Source organism: Saccopteryx leptura, chromosome 7 (genome assembly GCF_036850995.1).
Source record: "Saccopteryx leptura isolate mSacLep1 chromosome 7, mSacLep1_pri_phased_curated, whole genome shotgun sequence".
Classification (NCBI taxonomy): domain Eukaryota; kingdom Metazoa; phylum Chordata; class Mammalia; order Chiroptera; family Emballonuridae; genus Saccopteryx; species Saccopteryx leptura.
In genome coordinates, this window is record NC_089509.1 from 53,170,430 (window position 1) to 53,181,048 (window position 10,619).

The 10,619-nt window shown below is 35.7% G+C and overlaps 1 protein-coding gene across 2 annotated transcripts in view; it reads left to right on the forward strand.

Moving 5' to 3' along the window:
• Positions 1 to 9,472, forward strand: part of XIRP2 (xin actin binding repeat containing 2) — an 87,365-nt gene extending 77,893 nt beyond the window's left edge. The window contains exons 8-9 of one of the 2 annotated variants that reach the window (XM_066346456.1): positions 253 to 386; positions 7,617 to 7,752. In XM_066346456.1, the coding sequence (XP_066202553.1) occupies positions 253 to 347 (95 nt within the window). In that variant the 3' untranslated portion in view covers positions 348 to 386; positions 7,617 to 7,752. Of the gene's footprint in view, positions 1 to 252; positions 387 to 7,616 lie in introns of both variants that reach the window. The other variant, XM_066346457.1, reaches the window with a different exon arrangement.
• The last annotated feature ends 1,147 nt before the right edge of the window (positions 9,473 to 10,619 follow it).

Consider the following 10,619-nt stretch of genomic DNA (forward strand, 5'->3'; position numbering starts at 1 on the left):
GCTCATATATGCTTCCTTAAATAATAAAAGTCAACTTGTACAATGTATAAAATAATAGAGAGAGTAGAGTAAGGCATCTCAGACCCAATGTAAGAATGGCTTAAATCCAGGAAAGCAGTACCAGGACAGTAGTAGCCTTAGAGCTTTCTATTTTAACAGCATGGCCAGTTAATATATTGCTGTTGTTTGTTTTATTCTTATGATGTGGTTGAAGATAACACTAAATAAACCTTTGTAAACTTTTATTTTTAGAAACTGCTTCTCCAAGACAAGGAAATGTGTATACTCTGTCAAAAGACAGTTTATCCAATGGAGTGCCTAACAGCAGACAAGCAGAGTTTTCATAAGTCCTGCTTCCGATGCCACTATTGCAACAGTAAACTGAGGTAAATGTTTTGTGGTCTGTGGCACAAACTTTAAGCAGCCTGTAGTGTACATAAGTGCACTAGGAAAATGTAAGTTTTTCCAGATCTTGCTGCCTTCAGTTAACACAGCCACAGAAGGGATGTGGTCGTGTTCTGTTATGCTTTGCTCAGGGTGGCTGTGACTGTTTTGCTTTTGAAATTTTGTTTTCTGAATCAAGTCAAAAAGAGTTCCTTTGTGTGAATATAGAGATCATATAGATAAAAATATTAAGAGCTACTGTGAAAATAACAATTTTTAAGTTAGTACTTTAATCTAAAGTCTAGACTCTAAATCAGGAGTCAGAAAACATTTTTTGTAAAGGGCCAGATAGTAGATATTTTCAACTTTGCAGGCCATGATGTCTGTTGTTACTCAACATTCCAGTGGAATGGAAAAGCAGCCATAGAAAACCAAACAGATGCAGCTATAAACTAATGGGCCTACTGTATTCCAGTAAAACTTCATTTACAAAAACAGGTGGTGGGAGCTAGAATATACCTGTTTGGGCTATTCCATCTAAGTGGGGGGAAAAAGAATTTAGAATATGTCAATGTCAAGTCAGATAAATACTCTGTATATTCCTTTTTTTTTTTTTTTTGTATTTTTCTGAAGCCAGAAACGGGGAGAGACAGACAGACTCCCGCATGCGCCCGACCGGGATCCACCCGGCACGCCCACCAGGGGGCGTTGCTCTGCCGCGACCAGAGCCACTCTAGCGCCTGGGGCAGAGGCCAAGGAGCCATCCCCAGCGCCCGGACCATCTTTGCTCCAATGGAGCCTTGGCTGCGGGAGGGGACGAGAGAGACAGAGAGGAAGGAGGGGGGGGGTGGAGAAGCAAATGGGCGCTTCTCCTATGTGCCCTGGCCGGGAATCGAACCCGGGTCCCCCGCACACCAGGCCGACACTCTACCGCTGATCCAACCGGCCAGGGTTACTCTGTATATTCTATAGTTAAACAGAAGACCTTACGAACACAGTTATAAGTGCACTCATTTTCCAAAACTCTTGAAGTAAATACATTTAAATAAATGTGTCATTTGGTGTGGCTATAGTCTGAAATGCTGAATTGTAATTATTATGCTAAATTCAATGTACAGCTTTCAGACTGACTTTAATTGACAAGGTCAAATACTCCTCACTGCAATGTTCTTTTCTCTTGTTTCCATGACACCAGAGTATAATGGTTTTTCTCCTACCCTCTGTGTGTTCCTTCTCAGACTCCTGTGTGTGTGATTCTTACTCAGATGTTAGAGTTTCCTAGGATTCTGTTAATAGGCATTTATTTTTCTTAGTGTTTAAATTCTTTCTCTTTTATCACATTCACGCTCAAAACTGTAATCATCATCTATGTGGAAATAACTCTGAAATCGGTAGCACTAGCCCAGGACTCTCTTCTGTGTGTCAAGCACTTATATCTCAATGACTATAGCTCCAATTAGACTTTTCATAAGTACAGAAAATTCAACATGCCCCATTATCTTCTCTCTACCAATATTGCTTTCTTGACTTCATGGTCATTATGCTACTCTCTCAGTAAATAGCACTAACATTAACTCAATGATTAAAACATGAAGTTACATTTGACTCTTTTCTCTCCTCTGTTCCCTGCACCCAAGTAATGACCAAGCCTTATAATTTCTGTCCCATAAATACCTCTTGAGCTGTATACTTTGCTCCATGCCCACAGACCAGGTGTCTTTCAAACAAGTGTATCTCTCACCTGTACTAATGCAACAGCCTCTCTAGGTAGTTGGTCTCTCGCCTCAGGTATCTCTCACTACCATTACCACTCACCCACGTGCTCAGTGCCATGCTCCATGATATAGTGAGAACGCTCTTTCTAAAATGAAACTCTGAGGTCATTCCCCTGTTTAAAACACATATTGGCTTTCTCTATTATAAAAAAAATTAAGATCTTAATATAAATTAAAGGCAATGAAGGATCTTGCCTCTGCTCCTCTCACAACACCCCTTCCTCCCAATGCATGTTACTTTTCATGAAAACTGAATTTCTTTTAGTTCCACAAAATAATTAATTGTCTTTCTCATTATTATCTGGTCCTAAATGTTACTTTCAGTCCTTGTAGGGGTTTTCCCATGCCTCTCCCCAGCTCTCCGTTAGACTAATACCTACTCACTCTTTAGACTTCAACTGAGGCTTCCTGTCTTTGAAAAGGCCTGCTTTGACCTCCTAATATGGAGAAAGTGTCCTTCCTCTGTGTTCCCAAGTATTCCCTGTGCTTGTACCATTTTTAACACAGTCTAATTTAATTGTCCCCACTGTAGGAAATGTGATGTTAGTCTTGCCAACATCTAGTAAAGGCTGACATATTATAAGAACTCAAAGATATTTATTCAATGACTGATATTTTTAAAAACCATTGTACAAAGAACCACAAGTACAAAAAACTAATCAAAGCAAGTTTATGACTCAATAAATTATGATAAAGAGAATATTTTATAGGCACTATTAAGATCAAGAAATACAACATAGGCAGCCACTGCAGAAGGTCATTCCATGTTCCCCACCTAAACACAACCTGTTATGTCTTTCCTGTGAGTAAATAGTATCCTTTTCAATAATTGCTTCCTTTGGCCCTGGCTAGCTGGCTCAGTGTTAGAGCATTGGCCTGGTATGTGGATGTTCCAGGTTCAATTCTTGGCCAGAGCACACAGGAGAAGAGCCCATCTGCTTCTCCACCCCTCCCCTTCTTCTCTCTCTCTCTCTCTCTCTCTCTCTCTCTCTCTCTCTCTCTCTCTCCCCTCTTTTCCCACAGCCATAGCTTGAATGGTTTGAACAAGTTGGTCCCGGGCTTTGAGGATGGCTCCATGGCCTCACCTCAGGTGCTGAGCAATAGAGCAGTGGCTACAGATGGGCAGAGCATTGTCTGATAGGGGCTTGGCCAGTGGATCCCTATGAGGGCACATGTGGAAGTCTGTGTCTGCCTTCCCTCTTCTCACTGAATTTAAAAAAAAATGCGTCCTTTTATATTTATATTTTTTTTTATCCAAATGTGCTTTCCTAGATATTATACTATAGTTTTATACATTTTTTTTTTAAATTTTGATATGGCTTTTATGTGTTTGTTTGTGTAGGGTTTTTTAAGCTATAGGTCTTCCATCCCTTCTTTTCTTTCCTTACAATTTATTTGGGAAGAACCCAGGATATCTGACCTATAGTTTCCCATAGTCTGTATTGGCTGATTGCATACTCATAGTGCAATTCACATGCTCCATTCTCCTCTGTATTTCTGACAAATTGTCACTTGAATCTGGTTTTTGTAAACTAAGATTTGATGACTTTACAAGTACATAGGAAGTGTTGGTAAGAGTACAGTAAGCACATATGTCTTCTTGTCTCTTATTTGTGATCATAGCAGATATTGAAGCTTAATTCCTATATCAATTAATTGATATTTGCAAAATGTTGATATTTTTGCTTCCTCATTTTCATTATTAATTTGAATATTTTTACAGGAGATGCTTTGCTTCATCTACTATTTGGCTATATGGTGGTAGAAATGGTGAAGGAAAGGCAAAATAAATGCATAATTTTTTTCTTTTATTTACCAGTCTTGCTAATGTATTTATTTTTTATTTAACAATAACAGTGAAATGGTCCCTTATCATCCCCTAGAGGTAACTAATTTTAAAATGTTTTTAATGCCGTTATAAACTCATAAATTTATACATATTTGATTGGTTTCAATCAGATGCAATTATTATTATTATTACTGAGGCTGAAATTATTTTACCCCTGGAGATTAGACACCCCTTCAAGTTGTCTTATTCCTTTTGACAAGACTTAATAATCTTTACTAGTTTCCTCATTATCTGATAGAACTAGTGCCATACAAATCTTGTGTAAATTTACTACCCCAGGCCTGGAATCAGTCATTTCTCCAAGCCCTGGTTTCCTTAAGTAAGAAATGGCATTTCAAGACCATAATCTCAATGTTCTTTCTACTGGGTTGGTCACTATTTCTAAGCCTTTTCAGGGTTAAGAGCTAGGATAGCAATTTTCAACTGGTGTGTGCCACAGAATTTTTAAAACTAGCAATACCTGACTATTTAGTCAAGTGCACTGACCTCTTTTCCCTTAGATTGTCAAATTTAAAAAATGATAAAAGCCAACATAACAATAGCTATCCAGTTTAAATGCTATGTCTTAAACCATAAATATATAGATCATATAATGTTGCATATTATTGGTCACATTGCATAATAAGGTTATACCTGATAGGTTAGTGCTTAGTAACTGAAATTCTTATATGCAAATATAGGCACATGTTTGTTTAAAAACACTTTGGAGAAAAAGTGGTAGGTAATTACTAGTATCATTTTTTTGTGAATCAATCAAAATTATACTCTTTTTTTATCAGATCAGCAAAAAATATATTTTTGCTGTGCTGCAGAATTTTAGCAGTTTGTGTGTCCCGTGAGGTAAAGAAAAGTTGAAAATCACCGAGCTAGTAAATGCATATAAAGAAAAGTATATATCATGACTTTGTAGCGATATTTCTAAATTGAATTCAAAACCACATTGCTTTTGCTTAGCTTCTTCTGTGTGACATTTATACGTCTTCTCTTTCATTTTGTGAGTTCTGGTTCTCAATACAAAGGATATAACAGAATTAGAATATCCCATATTCATTTGGACAATTTCTGAAGTAACAAAACTATCAGTACCACTAGTTTAATTATCAAAACATAAAAATACTGCATTTGTTCCCCAGTCAACTTACACCGCATTTTACAAAATTATTGCACTGTATGTTCAGTGTCATATCACACAGCCACTACATATCACTTTATCTCCCTCTTTTCCCCATTTCTTCTTAGTTTATAGGTAATAATATATTAATCTTAGCATCAGTCTTTATGTTGATGTTTCTGTAGTCATTCTGGTTGTCCAAGCTTATTTTCTAGTAGATTCCTCAGAAAAGGTTCATGGAAACAATATTCTTTGAATTTTATTTACTTATTTCTGGAATGTAAGGCTCTTTTTAATTATAGTGAATATATAGTATTATGTTAATTTCAAACAACATAATGTTTTGATACTTAAATACCTTATGAAGTGATCACCATGAGAAGTCTATTAGCTATCTCTCACCATATAAAGTTACTGTGATATTACTGACTGTATTCCCCCTGCTGTACATTATGTTCACACGACTTATTTATGTTTTTATATCCTAACAACAATTCATTCATGATCTTTACAAGGGAAAGTCAGTTTTGCTGAAAGTAAAATACTTGGTTTACACTTTGTTTCATTGAGTATCTTAAATGTATTACTCTACTTTCTTCTGGCATAACATGTTGGAAATTGATAATATCCTAACTTCTTTCCATTATAAGTCATATGCTCTTTGTTTTAAATACACAAAAGATTTTTTCTTTTTATTTAATAGTTCAGTAATTTTACTAGAATAGTTCTTCGCATTGACTCTGGGTCAATAGTATCAATTACTCAGTGTGTGTTTTCAGTTTCATGCTATTTTTTATATCAGGAAATTTTCCTTAAATTATAGCTTTTTAATATTGAACCTGTTTTATTGCTTTATTTTTTATCCAGAACTTCTGTTATCTATACATGGATTTTTATGCCTAGTTTCATATTTGTCTTTCTGTCAGATGCTTATCTCTATTTTTATTTCTAACTGTAAATTCTTATCTTTATTTTCCCATTTCTCTTCTTAAAACACTTTCTATTGATTATTTGTTCATATAGTTCTTTTAGTTTAGTTTTTATTGCTGACATTTTTTTCTCTTTTATTTCTATTTTTTCTGATTTCTGGTACTTCATTTATGAGTTTTTCTAATTGCAATTCACTCTGGTTTTTTTAGGTCTTTTATCATTTCCTCAACGTTTTCTAGTTCATTATGAAATAATAGGTTAAACTTTTGATGCTTTGAGAACATGTTTTTTTAGCATGCTTTCATTGTTCTGCAGGGATATTATAATGATCCTACTCTTTCATTTCTTATAATAACTTTGTTTATGACTTTGATTTTTTTTCTGTTGCTCATTTTTATGAGGAACTAGTTTTCCTACATCATAGAAGGAGGCAAATTCAGGATGGTTCCCCAATTTCAAGATGCTACCTCTTCTGGTATCCATATTCTGGGATGGCTTGACTTCTGGTTCTCCTCCCTTGGTTCCTCTGCCCCACATTAGTCAGGACCTTCTTGTTAAATTCTTCCATCATTATCCAACTCGATTTTAATTCCATCCCTATGTCTTCTTTTCTCAGTGTGGAGTCTTGTTTTTAAAGGGTATCTCAAGGGGTTCATTCTTAGAGTTTGACTCCTGCCACCTCTTCAGTCTTTCCTAGCACTGGCCCTTACACTCACTGGCTATTGGAGAGGGCAAAACCCTCCCAATTTCAGCTGCTGTGCTTAGATGGGCATGTGACACTTTCCAGCAAATATTGCCTGGCTATTTTGTGCTCTCATATTTCAGGCCTGTCAGATACCTTCCTTGCTTCCTCTGCTATTACTCATGCAGATGTGACTACCATGCATGTCTTATAGTTGTAGGTTGTTTGTCCTTAACTCCTTGTGTTTTGGGGTTGATGGAGATATATTGTCAATTAGTTTTTTTATATATATTTTATTTATAAGTTTTAAGTTTTACTGTCTTGTTGATGTATCTGTTTTTATATAGAAATTCAGAGTTATTCAAACATAATGCTGCTGCCTTAGACTAAATTTGATTTTAATTTTAACAAGCATTCTATTTGTTGATCTCCCTGAAAAGGCCAAATAAACAATTGCATAGGCACACTTTCAATTCATTCAAAATCCAGTTACCAAGGACATTCAAATAGTTGATTTGTGTGTGTGTACTATTTATGATTTATTGAAAATTACAACCCCTCACATAAATCACTGAGTTAGCAAAGATTAGTCCTATCATTTCACACCATGTATAACTAATACATGTGCATTATACTATAATACCTATTATACCAATACCTGACATTCAACATGACATTCTAAATAGTATAAGACATACATCATGTAGGGTATTAGTGGTAACTATTTCTAACATGAATGCTCGATTAATAAGCACATTTCTATTGCTGGTAGGTTAATTGTACTGAATCTCTGACTCATTCTTGAAATAATTAACTTCCAAATTCCCAATGAATTTGCAGGGCATATATGAAATGCTAAATTTTTTCTTTTGTTCTTTTTGGCAGCTTGGGAAATTATGCATCACTTCATGGACACATATATTGTAAACCTCACTTTAAACAACTTTTCAAATCTAAGGGAAATTATGATGAAGGTTTTGGACATAAACAGCATAAAGATCGATGGAATTGCAAAAATCAAAGCAGCTCAATGGACTTTGTTCTTAACGAAGAACCAAATGTTTGTAAAAACAGTGCAGAACGTGCCCCTGTGCTTGGAGATCTTAATAAACCTTTAGTAGCTGTTCACAGCAGAAGGCAAAGGGATGATCTGAGAAAATTTGGAGAAAGAGGAAAATTAAAAATCATTTGGCCCCCTTCTAAGGAGATGCCTAAGAAAACCTTCCCCCTTGAGGAAGAACTAAAAATGAGTAAACCTAAATGGCCCCCCCAAATGACAACACCTACAGCCACTGAGTGTAAAAGTGAATCACTGACAGAGCACATCAGAACCCTGGAAAATAAAGGACAAGAGCAAGAGAACGTTTCTTTCTTGCCACCGTATATGCCATCCATCCATACGTGTCAGAAAGAGGGTGTTACAGGAATCAAAGAAAAGGAAATCTACGAAGCAAGAAAGGATGAGAAGGAAGGAAATAAGAATGTGCGAGATCAGCTGAATGAGGCTGAAGAGACAAAGAGCAAGAGGAAAAGTGAAACGGATCTGAACACCAACCATAATGTGGTTGTGCAGAGTGCTGACAAGGAGAAAAGTGGAAAAGCTAATGAACCCGATGGTGCAGAATTTTTACAGATTCCTAACACTGATGATGAGGTGGTGCCAGATAATCAGAAGGAGAATTTGAATAAGAATAATAATAACAATTATATAGCAGATTCGTCTCTGAATAATTGCAGGCGGGAGACAGCTACTTTAGAATTTCCCAATCCATCACCACTGTCAAGTGAAGCAAACTACACTGCAAATAGATATCAGATTGAGAATTTAGAAAATGCATCTAGAATTTCAGAGTTACTTGGTATATTTGAATCTGAAAAGACTTGCTCCAGGAATGTACTAGTTACGGCTCTTGATAAACAGACTGCCAGAGCCACGGCACAGTCGGCCCCCAAAGCAAGCCTCAGTGGTGGGTTAATAGTAAAGGCGAAAAGTTCAATAGCCTCTTCTGATAAAAACATTTTAAACCTGAAAGGGAATCATTCAAATAACAGAAGCCTACACTTCTTCTTTTCTAACACTGTGAAAATCGCTGCTTTTTCCAAAAAAAATGAGAACATTTTTGATCGTGACTTAATAGATTCTGTAGATCAAATTAAAAATATGCCATGTTTGTACTTAAGAAGTGCATTTGAGCAGGACATCAAACATTGGCATGGTGAGACAATGGGTGCGGCCCACATTAATGGGAGTGAATGTGCAGCTAAGCCTACATTTCCCAAAGTGGAAGTCCAGTCTGAACAGCTCACCGTGGAAGAGCAAATTAAAAGGAACAGGTGCTACAGTGACACTGAGTAAAACAGCTCTGGCCACCTGCGGTCCTCACTCAGGCACTAAGACATAGCACTGTCCTGAAATAAGACTTCTGGGATTTTGATAACCTTTTGTTGAATTTGTAAATGCAATGTTAAGAATTCTTATATCTACCACACTGGGATATTCATTCTATTGCACTATATGATGTTTTCCATAATTGGTTTGAATCTACTTTAATTCTGAATAGAATGAAGAAATGAAACAATATGGCTATGTTTTCCTGTCAAGAGGCATTAGGCATATCACTCTGTATTTCAACATGCCAGAGAATATCATTGGTGTGATTCTATAATGCTGGTATTTATCACAATTCTTATACTATTCCTATAATTTTGGCTGAAATAAAATTAAATTTCCTGGGATGCAAACCGAAATACTTCTGTTACTTTTTTTCTATGCATATCATTCTAAGTGCATATGTTTTCCATGATTAAGGAAGTATTTGTCTTGGGGTAAGTATTTAATATACATGTGCACATGCACACACACACATAAACACACATACTTCTTGAAAAAATAAATACTAAATGAAAGTCACATTATTAGAAAACAAACTTTTCTTTCTCATTTTTGTTCTTATTTTAAAAACAAAAGAATTATTTTTGGTTTTTAAAATAATTGACTATATTAAGCTATCATGGAACATGTCTATAAACATTTAATAATAAAATTTAATATAAACATTTAGGAGATTAAAAACAAAACAAAACAAAACAAAAAATCTCAAATACGCTTAAGAAATCCAAATACTATTTTATTTAGTAATGAGTACTGCTTCGAACTAATTATGATGAATCTCCCAGCAAAATAAATAGCAATCTTTAGGAATTCAAGTATAGCTAAATACACAAATTAAAAATTCAGTAGATTTTCTTATTGTTGCAGACAGTTGGTTGGCTAGGGCTGCCTTCACACAGTACCACAGACTGAGCGGCTTAGAGAGCAGAAATTCATTTTCCCACATTTCTGGAGTCTAGAGTTCTGAGATCAAGCTGGCAAGCTGGTTTCTTCCTCTGAGGCATCTCCAATTGGCTTGTAGATGGCGATCTTCTCTCTCTTCATGGTCTTCCTCTGTGTGAGTCTGGGTCCAGATGTCTTCTTCTGATACGTGTCATACTAGATTAGGGCCTACTTTAACAATTTCATTTGACCTTAATAACCTTTTTAAAAGCTCTATCTCCAAATATAGTCATGTTCTGTGAAACTGAGGGCTAGAACTTGAACATATTAATTCTAGGCACACAATTCAACCCTTAACAGTAATAATCACATTTCACCTTTTGATTTTTTTTCTGAATATATGTGTATAAATATTATGAAACATCTTTCCAGTAATATTTCACTTTAGATTGATATCACAGAACCATGTCATATATAGACATGCTATAGAAGTTAATATAACCAGAAACATAATTCTCTTTCAAAGGAATTAAGACAAGCCTGTAATAGACCATATGCTTTACCAGAGGAAGCTATGTGATGGTGCAGCTTGGCAAGGAAGGGCTTTTGCATCA